At 46.5% G+C, this 16,423-nt stretch overlaps 1 protein-coding gene and 1 non-coding gene across 2 annotated transcripts; both read right to left on the bottom strand.

The window, feature by feature from the left end:
* Window positions 1-2,212: 2,212 nt before the first annotated feature.
* On the bottom strand, window positions 2,213-4,515 carry LOC117087660 (lysine-rich nucleolar protein 1-like). Its single transcript, XM_033218141.1, is given in 3 exon segments — window positions 2,213-3,491; window positions 3,493-3,993; window positions 4,313-4,515. Coding segments are annotated over 3 exon segments (1,371 nt in total). The 5' UTR covers window positions 4,453-4,515; the 3' UTR covers window positions 2,213-2,761.
* Window positions 4,516-16,048: 11,533 nt separating this feature from the next.
* On the bottom strand, window positions 16,049-16,155 carry LOC117088969. Its single transcript, XR_004439458.1, has one exon. It is a non-coding gene; the product is annotated as a U6 spliceosomal RNA (small nuclear RNA).
* Between the last annotated feature and the right edge of the window lie 268 nt (window positions 16,156-16,423).

Raw genomic sequence — 16,423 nt, 5'->3', positions numbered from 1 at the left:
TTTATTGAGACGGAGTTTCCCTCTGTCGTCCAGGCTGGAGTGCAGTGGCCCAATTTCGGCTCACTGCAACCTCCACCACTCAGGTTCAAGCGATTCTCCTGCCTCAGTCTCCCGAGTAGCTGGGAGTACAGGTACGCACCACCACGCCCAGTTAATTTTTTTTTTTTTTTTTTTTTTTTTTTGAGACAGAGTCTCCCTCTGTCTCCCAGGCTGGAATGCAGTGGCGCCATCTCGGCTCACTGCCACCTCCGCCTCCTGGGTTCACGCCATTCTCCTGCCTCAGCCTTCCGAGTGGCTGGGACTACAGGCGCCCGCCACCACACCCGGCTAATTTTTTTTGTATTTTTAATAGAGACGGGGTTTCACCGTGTTAGCCAGGATGGTCGCGATCTCCTGACCTCGTGATCCACTCTCCTCGGCCTCCCAAAGTGCTGGGATTACAGGCATGAGCCACGGTGCCCGGCCTAAATTTTGTATTTTTAATAGAGACGGGGTTTCACCATGAGACCGGCCAGTCTGGTCTCAAACTGCTGACCTCAGGTGGTCCACCCGCCTCGGCCTCCCAAAGTGCTCAGATTACAGGCGTGAGCCACCACACCTGGTGATGCCCCCTTGGGTTCCTTCTACCTTTTAGCTCTTTTAAACAATGCTGCTATGAACATGGGTGTACAAATCTCTTTGAGACTCTACTTTCTTTTTTGTTGTTGTTGTTGTTTTGCGACAGAGTCTCACTCTGTGGCCCAGGCTGGAGTGCAGTGGGGTGATCTCGGCTCACTGCAACCTCTGCCTCCTGGGTTCAAGCGATTCTCCTGCCTCAGCCTCCTGAGTAGCTGGGATTACAGGCACACACCACCATGCCAGGCTAATTTTTGTATTTTTAGTAGAGACGGGGTTTCACCATGTTGGTCAGGCTGGTCTCGAACTCGTGACCTCATGATCCTCCTGCCTCAGCCTCCCAAAGTGTTGGGATTACAGGCATGAGCCACCGCGCCCGGCTGAGACTCTACTTTCTTTTGCCTAGTACCTGGAATTGCCGGATCATATCGTAATTCTGTTTCTGCTTTTACTTTTTTGAGAAACTGCCATATTGTTTTCCATAATAGCTGCACCATTTTTGCATTGCCATCAACAGTGCACAAGAGTTTCAATTTCTCCACATTATCATCAGCACTTATTTTCTGAGTGTTAATGTTTCTTTTCTTTTTTTTTTATTTCAAGGCGGAGTCTTGCTCTGTCACCCAGGCTGGAGTGCAGTGGCACGATCTCTACTCACTGCAACTTCTGCTTCCCGGGTTCAAGCAATTCTCCTGCCTCAGCCTCCTGAGTAGCTGGGATTACAGGTGCCTGCCGCCACGCCCAGCTAATTTTTGTATTTTCAGTAGAGACAGGGTTTTACCATGTTGGCCAGGCCAGTGTCGAACTCCTGACCTCGTGATCCACCTGCCTCGGCCTCCCAAAGTGTTGTGATTACAGGCATGAGCCATGGCACCTGGCCTGATGTTTCTAATAGTTGCCATTATAATGAGGATGAGGAAAGTATATATTTTTGAATATTGATGACAGCCTCACCTTAATCATCCCTGCGGAAAACAATCACTTTATTTATTTGTTTGTTTGTTTTATTTGAGAGGCAGGGTCTCCCTTAGTTGCCCAGGCTGGAGTGCAGTGGCACAATCATAGCCCATTGTATCATTGAACCTCTGGGCTCAAGTGATCCCTCTCAGCCTCCTGAGTAACTGGGAATACAGGCGCACGCCACCGTGCCCTATTGCTTTATTTTTTTTTTTTTTTTATTTTTTTGAGATGGAGTCTTGCTCTGTCGCCCAGGCTGGAGTGCAGTGCAGCAATCTCTGCTCACTGCAACATCTGCCTCCTGGGTTCAAGTGATTCTCTGCTGCCTCAGCCTCCTGAGTAGCTGGGATTACAGGTACATGCCACCATGCCTGGCTAATTTTTATATTTTTAGCAGAAACGGGGGTTTCACCATGTTGGTCAGGCTGGTCTCAAACTCCTGACCTCATGATCGCCCACCTTGGCCTCCCAAAGTGTTGGGATTACAGGCGTGAGCCACCACGCCCGGCCTATCATATTCCCTTCTGTACAGGCATAAGCAATCTGACAAATGATATCTCTGTTTGTTGCACACACTATCATCCTGTATTTGGTTGTGTTGTATTTATTTTTATTTATTTATTTATTTATTTTTTTAGTGGCTGGGTGACCCCAGGCAATTTTATTAATTTATCCCTGAACCTCACTTGCCTCATCTATAAGATGGGGCTAATAATAGCACCCATTTCATAATTATGAAGATTAAATACATTATGGAAAACACTAGTATTTGCCTAGCACCTGCTAAACACTCAACAAAGGTTAACTGCACATACCGATGTCTCAAACAGGGACGGAATGTTTAACACAGAAAACAGGAGGTTTTAGCCACTCACTCATTCTCCTGGCTCCCGAAATATGAGCTGCCCCACCCCAGTTCATCCAAGCCCATCAAGATAGCTGTCCTTGTCCTTAATCTCCACAGGTGTTCAATGTGAGCCAACTGTCAGATGGCTTTCATTTGCACAACTGAATAAACCATGTATGCCTAGTGTTCCATTACTGGAATGCTAAGCTTATGGGAGTTATTTATACCCTGCTGCTGGAGGTCATCACCAAGATCTGATTTTTCACAAAAAGAAATTTATAATCTCCAGCATAAATGTAATAAAGCAATTGTGGCAGTTTTGAGGGGACAAAACTCTCGAGTTTAATCTTCCAGCTTGACTGACTTGGAAGCGTTCCTGTCAATGTAAAAGATCTTGTTGGGGGCAGTGGAGAAGCCAAGGCCGGCTCCGCGGCTGTACTTCCGGCTCATGGCCCGGTCGTAGTCCCGCTGCAGATTCTGCTGCAGGCTGTTAGCCGCCTTCTTGCTGAGGGCCATGTTGGGCCTTGCAGTTGTGCTGGGGGCGCGGTTGAACGGAGGGGACAGGTTTTTGAAGCCACCCATAAGTCTGAGAAATTTCAGTTTCTGGTCTTCGTTCTCAAAACCAGCAGTATCCCACTGGCCAAACTGGGTTCCCGTCCACTTCCTGGTTTCAGAAGCTTCCGTTTTGCCTGACTCACGATCAATCTCTTCTTGCAAGGCCTTTCGCCTCACCTGGTCTATGTGCGCCTCGTCCATGTTGCCTTTCTTTTCCAACACCACCTCTAAGTCCGTGTCTGTTTCCTCCTTCCAAGGGTCTCCTGCTATCCCACTCTCTTTCCTCTTCTTCTTCTTCCTTTTGAGTGCTGGCTCCTCGATGACTGGCTGCTCTACCTTCTTCTTGGACTTCATCTTTTTCTTTGCGGAGGCCTTAGGGTCATCACTTATGGGGATGTATTCTGGAGCCTCAACTTTGACTGGCTTCTTTTTACTTCCTTTCCTAGGGCTGCTCTCCGTGGACCGGGAGGGCTTGGAGTGGCCTGGGAGGGTGTCTTTCTCCTGGTGGATTTTTTTTCTTCTTCACCTTCCCGTTGTGTTCTCTGGGGCTCTTCTGCTTCCGTTTCTGCCCCAAGGCTGCCTGTCCCTCATCCTTCTTTCCCACTGAGCAAGTGTCCGCAACATCCCTGGCCTCCCTGGCCTCGCAGAACCAAGGGTCCTGGACTGAGAAGGCTGTGGGATCCCGGGCCCCCTTTTTCTCCTTCTTGTGTTTTTTGAGCTTCTTGCCACCTCTGGTTTCCTCCTCACTCTGTCTAGGGTCTGGGGAGGTTTTCACCCCAGAGGCCTGGGACATGGCCAGAGGTGACTTCTTCTTTTTCTTCTCCCCACTGAGGAACTCCAAGTGGCCAAGCACCTGCTTCCTGGGGCTGGGTGACTTCTCTGTCCGTCTGGCATGCAGCATTGTCTCAGGTTCTACATGCCCCTCGCAAAGGGTGCTGAGACCCCTCTTTTTCTTCTTCTTTTTCTTCACTAGAGGCATCTCAGATGCCTGCCCATGGACCACACTCTTAGAGGGGGATGTGGCTTTTTTTTTTTTTTTTTTTTTTTTTGAGACGGAGTCTTGCTGTTTCGCCCGGGCTGGAGTGCAGTAGCCGGATCTCAGCTCACTGCAAGCTCCGCCTCCCGGGTTTTACGCCATTCTCCTGCCTCAGCCTCCGGAGTAGCTGGGACTACAGGCGCCGCCACCTCACCCGGCTAGTTTTTTTTTGTATTTTTAGTAGAAACGGGGTTTCACCGTGTTAGCCAGGATGGTCTCGATCTCCTGACCTCGTGATCCGCCCTTCTCGGCCTCCCAAAGTGCTGGGATTACAGGCTTGAGCCACCGCGCCCGGCGGGGATGTGGCTCTTATAGAAGAAACGTCGGCAAAGTAATCATCATTGTTTACAACGGAGTATCGAGTCTCTGGTTCTTTGACCACTTTCTTCTTCTTTTTCTTCTCTGGGAGCCCAGGGTCTACTTTGTGTGTCTTGGTGATCATTCCGGTGGGCGAAATTTCCCCGACTCCACGTGAGAGCCCACTCTGCCGCGACCTGTTGTATTTATTTTTGTCCTTTATCACCAAGCATTTCTGAGCATAGTAATGTGGTTTTACCCACTTGTTGTCTTCTAAATTTCACTTGGTATCTTTCAAAGTAGGCCTTATTCTTTTTTTTCCTTCTTTCTTTCTTTTCTTTTCTTTTTTTTTTTTAAGAGACACCCAAGCTGGAGTGGGCATGGAAGTGCAGTGGCACCATCTCGGCTCACTGCAACCTTTGTGTTCCAGGCTCATGCGATTCTCCTGCCTCAGCCTCCTGAGTAGCTGGAATTACAGACCTGTGCCACCACACCTGGCTAATTTTTATATTTTTAGTAGACATGAGATTTCACCATGTTGGCAAGGCTGGTCTTGAACCCCTGGCCTCAAGCAATCCACTGCCTCAGCCTTCCAAAGTGCTGGGATTAAGGTGTGAGCCCTTGCGCCCAGCCTGAATTTGGCTTTGAATACCTGAAGCTTAGAAGATCTGTGTGCTCCTCCTGGCTGGCCTCAGAGGGGCCAGAGTTCACTGAGCCAGGTTTGTGGGCCTGCCCTTGTTTCTCATGGCGTAGCTTGACATTAGAAGCTTTCCAGAACTTTCTGTATGTAAATAATTTGGTGACTTGACACTTAGGGTGGAAACAGGTGCTTCTGGTGTTCTGTTGAGATGTCAGTTTTTTGAGAAATCTGTTTCCATGAAAATGCCCACATTTAAGTTTTCGTTTGTTTGTTTGTTTTTTGAGACCGGAGTTTCACCCTGTCGCCTTGGCTGGAGTGCAGTGGTGCAATCTCGGCTCACTGCAACCTCTGCCTCCTGGGTTCAAGAGATTCTTCTGCCTCAGCGTCCTGAGTAGTTGGGATTACAGGCGCACACCACCATTCCTGGCTAATTTTTTTGTATTTTTAGTAGAGGCAGGGTTTCACCATGTTGGTCAGGCTGGTCTTAACTCCTGACCTTGTGATCCGCCCGCCTTGGCCTCCCAAAGTGCTGGGATTACAGGCATAAGCCACTGCGTCCGGCCTTTTTTTTGGGGGGGGAGGGGGGATGGAGACTCACTCCTGTCGCACAGGCTGGAGTACAGTGGTGCTATCTCAGCTCACTGCAACCTCCACCTCCTGAGTTCAAGCAACTCTCCTTCCTCAGCCTCATGAGTAGTTGGGATTACAGGCGTGAGCCACCAAGCCCTGCTAATTTTTTTGTATTTTTAGTAGAGATGGCGTTTCACCATGTTGGCCAGGATGGTCTCCAATTCCAGGGCTCCAGTAAGTTGAACTGCCATGTCCAGACCACCTTATAATTCTTAGTTCCAATTCTCTTGTCTCTGCAAAACAAGAATAAGAAAGAACAGAAGGAAGAAATGATGGTCAAAAGCAAAACAAGAAAAAAGAAGAGAATTTAAAAATTTAAAAATGCAAAGGAAAAAATAGAAATAACAACCAAACAAATAATAAAGAAATGGGGGTCAAGAAACTGAATGTGGCCTGTGCGAGGAAGTGGCCAGCATGTCACGGGTGGCAGGACCCCTAGAGAAGCCAAGGGCCCTAGCTGCAGGGCCCGTGGCCAGACATGGCCTGGGGGCTCCTCAGCCATGGGGTGACAGTGCATTCAGGCTCCAGCAGCTTCAGCTCCCTCCTCTTCCTGGGCAGCCCCTCCAAATCTACTTACTGGAGCAGCTCTTCCCTGTAACTGCCCACCCCCTCAGGGTAAGGGTCTGCTCCAGCATCCGCTCATTCGTCCACACAGGCGAGACACCCTGCTGCTGCCCCCAGAGTGGCCACTGCGTTCGAACAAGTGGGGCTCTGGCCACCCACAGGCAAACACATGAGGGAGAAGCCCTAGGCATGTCTTGATCATGGGCAGCTCTTTGCTTACACCTCACTGTTGGTCTGGTACCAGGAAATCCACTCTGGTGACCGTCCCCTTGTTTGTGTGTTAGAGGTCAAAAGAATGAGGTTCATGACCAACTCAGTATACCACTGGAGGCTATATGAGCAAACAGCAAACTGTTCTCATGAATGCAGGATGTTGGCAAGCGGACAACTGCATCTGCCGCCAGAAGGAATGCTGAGGCCGGTCACGCCGCAGGTGAAATATTCCTTGTGGTTATCTATAGGAATATCTGGAGTCTGTTGTATAAAGAAAGCAATTATGTAAGCCTGTGATAAATCAAGCAGCTGACCAACCATTACCTCTTCCTCCTTGTTGATTCTACCTAATAAATACGAAGGGCTGTAGAAGCTCAGGGCCCTTATTCCCTAGAAGCAGGGAGCCCCCTGACCCCTTCCTTAAAACAGATCCTTTTGTCTTTGTCTTCATTTCTGCGTTCGTCCGCTTTCGCTCAGTCCCGAACCAAAAGCCACAAGTGGCTTCTGATCAGGGACATGAAGGAAGAAGGTCTGCTGGAGCAGAGAAAGTTAAACTGACCGGACGAACAAGAAACCCCTGGACAAATCTGCCTGCAGAGGATATAAGGTCAGTGAGGTAAAGAGATACTGGGAGTGGGACGTTTCTGAATCAGGGTAATGTGAGGCAGAATTTGTCTTTTGAGAAGCAACATTATGTGCAGTTGCTTAAAGTTTTACTTAAACAATCTGGTGCTCAGGTTAGTTCTCAAACACTAAGCTGCTGTAGGAGGTTATTATGCATAACTCATGGTTTCCACAGACAGGCACTCTCGATGCAGAAAATTGGGATGGAGTAGTGGAAGGATTAAAACGGATCTTATCAAAAAGGTCTTAAAGTTGATCCTTCTGTTTTGACTTTATTCCGTACTGTCCTCTTGCCATTGTCTCCTTCTTATTCTGCCGGACAACAGGAGCCATGTTCTGAGTCTCAAATTTTGAAAGAATCTTTTGTCCCACCCACAGTGCCCACTGAAATAATAAACAGGAGAGGGAGGATGAAAATTGGCCTCTACCGCCCCACCCAGTGGTAGAAACACCTGTACCATCTCCTTCAGTAGCAGAAATAGAAACCCCAATACAACAAATTCTATGCTCTGCTGCCATAGCTGGAGAGCCGTTAGGATCCTGTGCTTTTCCATTTCCATAAGGCTGGATCCAAATAATCCACAGCAGTTTATTCATGAACACATGCCACTAGAGTTTAAGTTGTTGAAGGAATTAAATGCTCGTGTAGTGAATAGTGGAGTACAGAGCCCATTTACTTTAGGATTGCTAGAATCTGGATTTGGCGCTACGCACCTTCCACCCTTTGATGTAAAACATTTGGTCTGCACTTGTTTGTCTGCTAGTTCATACCTGACAAGGAATTTAAATTGGCAAGAACTGTGTGCAGACCAGGCTAGACAGAATTGTGCTGCTGGACACAGGGACATTACAGAGGATATGCTGTTGGGTAATGGCCCTTATTCAGACCTGGAACATCAAATGGCACTCCTAGACACTGCTTATAAGTAGTGTGCACTGGCCACTAAACGCACCTGGGCCACAGTTCCAGAGGAAGGGGGTCCCAATACAATCTTTTTTACTTGTCATGCAAGGATTGCAGGAGCCCTATGCACATTTTCTTGCATGATTACAAGAGGCAGTGAGGTGTCAGATTCCTCATACTGCGGCTGCAGAGATGCTAACTTTAACTTTAGAGAATGCAAACACGGATTATAAATGTGCACTGGCTCCTGTGAGATGTATGCAAAACTTAGGAAATTTTCTCAAAGCCTGTCAAGATGTGGGAACTGAGCTTCATCACTCTACAATGTTAGCTCAAGCAATGGCTAATTTAGTAGTGGACAAATCTGCAAAGGGCCAAGGGTCAAACTCTAAAAGGGAAAAATGTTATAATTGTGGAAAAATCAGACCTTTCAAAAAGGAATGCCGTCAGACCTCTGGGCAGAAGGGATCTTATAATGCAGTACCCCACCCCCAACAGAAAAAATGCCAGGACTTTGCGCTCATCACAGTAAGGGAAATCACTGGGCTAATAAATGTCATTCACAATTTCATCAGAATGGCACCCCCCCATTGGGAAATAAGAAGGGGGCCTGGACCCAGGGCCCTCAAACAATGAAGGCATTCCCCGTTCAGGCCACAACCCCGCCTCAGGGGTGGGTCTTCGGAGGAACATTGATTCTCTCTCCCCAGGAACACCCAGAAGCACGGGGTTGGATCTCCCAGTCAGAGAATGGGTTACGTTAGTCAGAGGAGACAAACCCAGTAAAATTCCCACTGGCATTTGGGGACCTTTGCCAACAGGATATATGGGATTAATTATGGGTAGAAGCCGTCTCAGCTTACAGGGCATTACTATAGTCCCAGGAATTGTTGACTCTGATCATGAAGGAGAAATTCAAGTAGTGGTAATGTCACAAGATCTGTGGGTTTTTGAACCAGGAGAATATATTACTCAACTACTGCTTATTCCCTGCAAATTACATCCTTCTCCACATAAGCAGAAACGAGGGAATCAAGGATTTGGGAGTACAACTAGGTGGGAAATTTACCTATCCCAACCACAGCTTCTAATCGACCCACCTGTACAGTGCAAATTATTATTATTATTATTATTTTTTGAGACGGAGTCTCGCTCTGTCACCCAGGCTGGAGGGCAGTGGCCAGATCTCAGCTCACTGCAAGCTCCGCCTCCCGGGTTCACGCCATTCTCCTGCCTCAGCCTCCGGAGTAGCTGGGACTACAGGCGCCGCCACCTTGCCCGGCTAGTTTTTTGTATTTTTAGTAGAGACGGGGTTTCACCGTGTTAGCCAGGATGGTCTCGATCTCCTGACCTCGTGATCCGCCCGTCTCGGCCTCCCAAAGTGCTGGGATTACAGGCTTGAGCCACCGCGCCCGGCTGTACAGTGCAAATTAAAGGAAAGAAGTTCTATGGGCTTATGGATATGGGAGCTGACGTGTCAGTAATATCTAAAAACGATTGGCCCCCATCCTGGCCCCTGCAATTAACTTCTAATCCTTAGTGGGAGTAGGAACAGCTCAAAGTGTTCAGCAGAGTGCTGAGATTTTATCCTGTCTGGGACCAGATGGAGAGTCATGTACTTTTCAACCTTATGTTGCAAATATTTAGCTGTTAACCTATGGGGCTGAGATTTACTTACAGCATGGGATATGAGACTTACAAATGAAACTATTGACAATCCAGGATTTAAAATGTTAAAGAAAATGGGATATCAGAATGGAAAAGGCTTAGGAAAGTCCCTACAGGGAAACCCTGATCCTATATCAATAACTGGGCAAACAGATAGAAGAGGGCTAGGTCGTCAGGATTTCTGACAGGGGTCATTGATATTTGTCCTCCACGCACTGCTTTGCCGCTAGAGTGGCTGACTGACAAACATGTATGGGTGGATCAGTGGCGCCTATCACATGAGAAACGAACTCAACTCCATCTGCTAGTAAAAGAGCAATTGGATGCAGGACATATTGAAGACTCAGCCCCAGGAATTCATCAGTATTTGTAATTCCAAAAAAGGAAAATGGCGACGGCTACATGATTTGAGAGCTATTAATGCACAGATTAAACCAATGCATGCATTACAGCAAGGTCTGCCATCCCTGGCAGTCATTCCAAGAGATTGGCCTCTTGTAGTAATGGATCTTAAAGACTGCTTATTATTATTATTATTATTATCACTATTATTATTATTATACTATTACACGAGCAGGATAGGCCTTGATTTGCCTTCTCTGCGCCTTCTGTTCTTTTTTGTTTGTTTGTTTGCTTGTTTTTTGAGACGTAGTCTCGCTCTTTCGCCCAGGCGGGACCGCAGTGGCGCTATCTCAGCTCACTGCAAGCTCCACCTCCCCGGTTTGCACCATGCTCCTGCCTCAGCCTCGCGAGTAGCTGGGACTACATGCGCCCACCACCGCGCCCGGCTGATTTTTTGTATTTTTAGTAGAGACAGGTTTCTTATTTTTCTTTCTTTCTTTTTTTTTTTTTTTTAGACAGAATCTTGCTCTGTCGCCCAGGCTGGAGTGCAGTGGCTCTATCTCCGCTCACTGCAAGCTCCGGCTCCTGGGTTCACACCATTCTCCTGCCTCAGCCTCCCGAGTAGCTGGGACTACAGGTGCCCGCCACCACGTCCGGCTAATTTTTTATATTTTTAGTAGAAACGGGGTTTCACCATGTTAGCCAGGAGAGTCTCGATCTCCTGACCTCGTAATCCACCCACCTTGGCCTCCCAAAGTGCTGGAATTACAGACGTGAGCCACCATGACCTGCCTCTGTGACTTCCGAATCACAAAGAGCCCGTCTCTCATTTTCAATGGAAAGTTTTACCCCAAGGCATGTTCAACAGTCCTATGTTATGTCAGCATTTTGCAGGACAGGCATTAAAGGAGCCTCAGAATGTTTCCCACTGCTTACGTCATTCATTATATGGATGATATTCTTTTGGCTGCTCCTACAGATCAAAATTTTACATCAGTTATTCAGAGAAATAAAATGGGCTTTGACTACTTGGAATCTCAAAATAGCTCCAGAAAAGGTGCAAACAACCTCTCCATACCAGTACCTAGGCACTGTTGTTACTGAAAGAAGTGTTTGACCTCAAAAAGTAGCTCTCCGTAAGAACAGATTACAAACTCTGAACGATTTCCAACAATTATTAGGGGATATTAACTGGTTGCGCCCAATGCTAGGTATTACTACTTTTTTTTTTTTTTTTTTGAGACGGAGTCTTGCTCTGTCGCCCAGGCTGGAGTGCAGTGGCCGGATCTCAGCTCACTGCAAGCTCCGCCTCCCGGGTTCACGCTATTCTCCTGCCTCAGCCTCCCCAGTAGCTGGGACTACAGGCACCCGCCACCTCGCCCGGCTAGTTTTTTTTTTTTTTGTCTTTTTTAGTAGAGATGGGGTTTCACCGTGTTAGCCAGGATGGTCTCGATCTCCTGACCTCGTGATCTGCCCGTCTCGGCCTCCCACAGTGCTGGGATTACAGGCTTGAGCCACTGCGCCCGGCCGGTATTGCTACTTATTAACTCCAGCACTCTTATCAGACCCTCCAAGGAGGTTCTCCATTAAACTCTCCTCTGCAACTTACTAAACAGGCAGAAGCTGAGTTACAGCTTGCAGAGCAGATGCTTCAGCAACGACATGCCTCCCGGCTACAGCCACAAAGGGCTTTGCTTCTGTTTATTCTTCTGACTCCCCATTCTCCAACAACACTTTTAGGTCAATTCATAGACAAATCTGTAGTAGTATTAGAATGGCTTTTTAAAAAATCCAATCAGACAGTGAAATCTTTGCAAGTTTATCTTTCTTTAATTACTCAACTTATAACAATAGGAAGGCATAGATCAAAAATACTTACGGGATATGATCCAGACAAAATTATTGTTCCCTTGGATTCCCAACAACAGGCAGCAGCATGGGAAATGTTGACTGCATGACAAATCGCTCTCACAGATTTTGTAGAAATAATAGTTAACCATTATCTATCAGACAAAATTTTGCAATTTGAGAAAGTTCACCCTTTTATCCTTCCTGTGATTACTCGTCACAAGTCTATTCCATGCGGACAGACTTATTTCACTGATGACTTTTCTAAAGGCCGAGCAGCTATTTATGGACCTAAGCATACTCAAACAATAAAGACCTCTGAAGTTTCAGCTCAATGCTCAGAACTAATGGTAGTTATTCAGGTTTTGCAGCTCACCGCTTCATCTCCTATTAACATTGCCTGTGATTCAGCCCATGTTATGAATGTAGCCAGTTTCATTGAAATTGCCACTATTAAAAGCACCCTAGAACCAGAGCTGTTTAACTTATTTCTAAGACTTCAACAAGCTATTCTCTCTTGTGCTGTTCCTTTTCGTATTTCTAATATCCGCTGTCACACACAACTCCCTAGACCATGATCTCTAGGTAGTGATAGAGCAGATAAACTGATCAGTTCTGTATTTCAACAAGCCCAAGCCTCTCATGTGTTACTGCATCAAAACACCTCTGCCCTTACTCGTAGGTTTCATCTGCCTCACAGCCAGCCTCCCTACTTGCCAGCATGTCCCTGGTGTTGCACCCGTGGAAGGATGTAGCCCATGAGGCTTGGCTCCAAATGAAATCTGGCAGATAGATGTTACAGGTATAGCAGCCTTTGGCAAACTCAGCTATGTTCATGTGACTATAGATACAAAGTCTCATGTGTTACATGCCACATGTCAAACAGGGGAAACAGCTGGCCATGTCCGACAACATTGTTTGTCACTATTCGCCCATACGGGGGTTCCTAAACAATTAAAAACTGACAATGGATCTGCTTGTGTTAGTCATGCTTTTCAAAATGTTTACAGTTATGGGCAATCACTCATAAAACAGGAATTCCTCATAACCCTTGAGGACAAGGAATCATAGAGCAGGCCCATCAAACATTACAACGTATGTTGAAAAAACAAAGGAGGAATAGAAGACCAATTAACCACCTCAAACAAAATTACATTTAGCCTTATTTACTTTAAATTTTTTGACTCCTGGTACAGATAGTAAGACTCTGGCAGAATGACGTTGGCAAATGTTAGAGAGAAAGAGGAAAGTTTACCCAAAAGTATTATGGAAATCCCCGGAAGAAGGACAATGGAAAGGCCCAGTGGATTTACTGATGTGGGGACGAGGATATGCTTGTGTTTTTACAGGAGATGGACAAACTGTGTGGGTGCCCTCTAGGTGTGTGCAACCATGGAATGGGAGACTGGAGGGATCCGTGGATCCCAACTATGGGTCTGGTTCCCCCAGTATGAGCCATGAGCCAGTGGAATCTGAATGCGAAGATGGAACGAGGGCCGACTGGAGTCACACTGACATCAACCCCCATAACATGGGGACAGATCAAGAAAACCACACAGGAAGCTGAAAAACTGCTGGAGCGCCAGGGTCAGGCAAAAACCCCTGACTCCATGTTTATGGCCATGCTAGCTGTAATATTCTGTGAGGTTTGTTTTCCCTGTGCAGAGGTAAAAGCATATTGGGCATATGTTCCTAACCCACTGGTAGTGCGACCGGTACTCTGGAGTGACACTCCTCCTGAGACACATCATGATTGAGGAGCATAGGCACCAGGACCTCTAACTCCCCCTGACACAGAGCAATTAGACTCTCAGAACAAAGGTATCAATTATACCACTCCTTTATCTGCTCCTTTATGCCTCACCCAGGATATATCACTCAACTGCAGCTGCCTTGCAATTCAATCCCAAGCATGGCTGAGTTACCTTGGAAAAATTACGTACCTATTAGGCCTTAGCTCTATTAATATTACTGGTGTAGTTACTAATCACTTTCAGCCCCATTGCCCAAATTGTACTGATTATACAGAATGGGCTCCCTTTGATAATTCTCACCCCACTCCTTGGACCCAGTAGCTTGGTCCCTTAGCTAGACAATAGTCCATGTTAATGGGAAACATTATTGACTGGGGTCTCTGTGGTCATTTAGATGGGAGAGATAAGAATCAGACCTCATGGCATAAACTTCACTGGCACTGGTGGTGAAACTTTAACATCTCTTCGCTACAACACACTGAGATTCAATCCCAATCTGCCGTGCAACTTGCTTGGCATGGAAGGGGCTTTAGCCTACCTTTGCCTCAATGGCATTATCAAGGGAAGAGAGGTCCAATTCAGGAGACAATATGGAAGGCAACACTCCCATTTATGAATGGCAGCATTTGGGTTGGGACACTATATAATAATAGTAATAGTGTTTAACGCAGTTTTAATGTTACCTTTGTAGAAAATGTTACCACTCAATTTACAATTTGTGTTTTTAATCCCTCTGTCTTTCTAGCAGCAAAAAAGGACCAACTCCAGGTAAAGATGCCTAATTGACTTGTGATTCCTGTCAACTCTATCATTGCCTTAATCATAGCACAATACAAACACACGGCCTATCCACCCTAATAATTCTAGGTCTCATTCCCGGATTATGGATTCCTGTAAATCTGTCCAAGCCTTGGGCCCTCGCTTTACATTTTGTAAAACTCCTTCTTATTCAGCTTACTCATCATGCTCGGAGAGCCTTAGGCATGATAATTTTTGCTATAGTCTTCTTAGTTACATTAATAACTTCTGTTGTGGTGTCCTCAGTAGCACTGCACAGCTCCATTTAAACAGCTTAATAAGTAGAAAATTGGCTCAGAGCCGACCAGGCATGGATGCTTCAAAATAAAATTAACACTGAGATACAGACAGAAGTGGCAATGTTAAAGACTACTGTTCTGTGGCTAGGAGAACAAGTACAAAGCTTGCAGTTGCAGCAGCAATTGCGTTGTCATTTTAACCATACTCATATTTGTGTAACCAATTTGGAATATAATCAAAGTAAATATCCATGGAACCTTGTAAAGGCCCATTTACAGGGAGCTTTTACATCCAATGTTACTTTTGATATAAATGATTTACAAAGTAAAATCCTTAACTTGAATAAGTAAACTCAAGCATTGCAGCCCTCTTTAAAATCTTGGGCAGAATTCCAGCAAGGTTTAGAGAGCCTTAATCCTTGGACCTACTTCAAACAGCACCTCAATGTCTTTTTTGTAATTATCAGAAAAATGTTATGTTTCTGTTTTTTGTTTATAGTCTGTAAAATCAGCTGGACCACCAGCTGGCAATTGAGAGCTGCACAGCCTGCAATTACCTTTATTCAATTAATGCAAAAACAGAAAGGGGGAGATGTTGGAGGCTGAAAGAATGAGGGTTGTGACCAACTCAGTATACCACTGGAGTCTATATGAGCAAACAGCAAACTGTTCTCATATGTGTAGGATGTTGGCAAGCTGACAGCTGTGTCTGCCACCAGAAGGAATGCTGAGGACAGTCACGCACCAGGTGCAGTGTTCCTTGTAGTTATCTATAGGAATATCTGGAGTCTGTTGTATAAAGAAAGCAATTATGTGAGCCTGTGATAAATCAAGCAGCTGACCAACCATTACCTCTTCCTCCCTGTTGATTCTATCTAATAAATACGAAGGGCTGTAGAAGCTCAGGGCCCTTATTCCCTAGAAGCAGGGAGCCCCCAGACCCCTTCCTTAAAACAGATCCTTTTATTTGTCTTCATTTCTGCATTCGTCCTCCTTCGTTCAGTCCCGAACCGACAGCCACATCTGTGAGTCATGCAGTATCTAATTCTCCCAGAGCGTTCACCTGGTCTAGCACCAGCTGTCCCCACACAGGGGACGAGCTCTGCCAGTGCTCTGACTGCAGCCACCTCTTCTACCTGAGGAGGGCGCTGTCCATGCACACATGCGGATGTGTGCACAGATGTGGGTGCCAGTTTGCATTCCCTCCCTTGTGGCCACCACCAGGCACATGCACTTGGGTGAACACTGCCACCACTGCCTACAGTGTGGCACTCCCCTTGCTGACTGGCAAACTTGCTCCAGCACCAGCTTATCCACACAGGAGAGAAGCCTTACTGGTGCTTTGACTGCGTGTGGCACATGCACCAAAGAGGCTCCCTTGGCCATTCATAGGCACACACATACAGGTGAGAAGGCTCAGTCCTGCTCAGAGTGTGGCATCTGCTTCTCCTGCTTAAAAAAAGAAGAAAATAAATAAATAAAAGCTTGGCTTTTCGTTTTTTTTTTTTTTTTAATTTTAAAAATATGGAATCTTCATGAATTTGCGTGTCATCCTTGCGCAGGGGCCATGCTAATCTTCTCTGTATCGTTCCAATTTTAGTATATGTGCTGCCGAAGCAAGCACGGCTTTTCGTTTTTTAGACGGAGTCTCACTTTATCCCCTAGGCTGGTTTGCAGTGGTGTGATCTCAGCTCACTGCAACCTCTGCCTCCCGGGTTCAAGCAATTCTCCTGCCTCAGCCTCCCAAGTAGCTGGGATTACAGGCATGTGCCACCATGCCCGCCTAATTTTTTGTATTTAGTAGAGACAGGGTTTCACCATGTTGGTCAGACTGGTCTTGAACTCCTGACCTCAGGTGATTTGCCCTCCTTGGCCTCCCAAAGTGCTGGGAT

The sequence above is a fragment of the Trachypithecus francoisi genome, unplaced genomic scaffold, assembly GCF_009764315.1.
Source record: "Trachypithecus francoisi isolate TF-2019V2 unplaced genomic scaffold, Tfra_2.0 Lachesis_group10, whole genome shotgun sequence".
Lineage (NCBI taxonomy): Eukaryota > Metazoa > Chordata > Mammalia > Primates > Cercopithecidae > Trachypithecus > Trachypithecus francoisi.
This window is presented reverse-complemented; position numbering and strand designations above follow the sequence as displayed.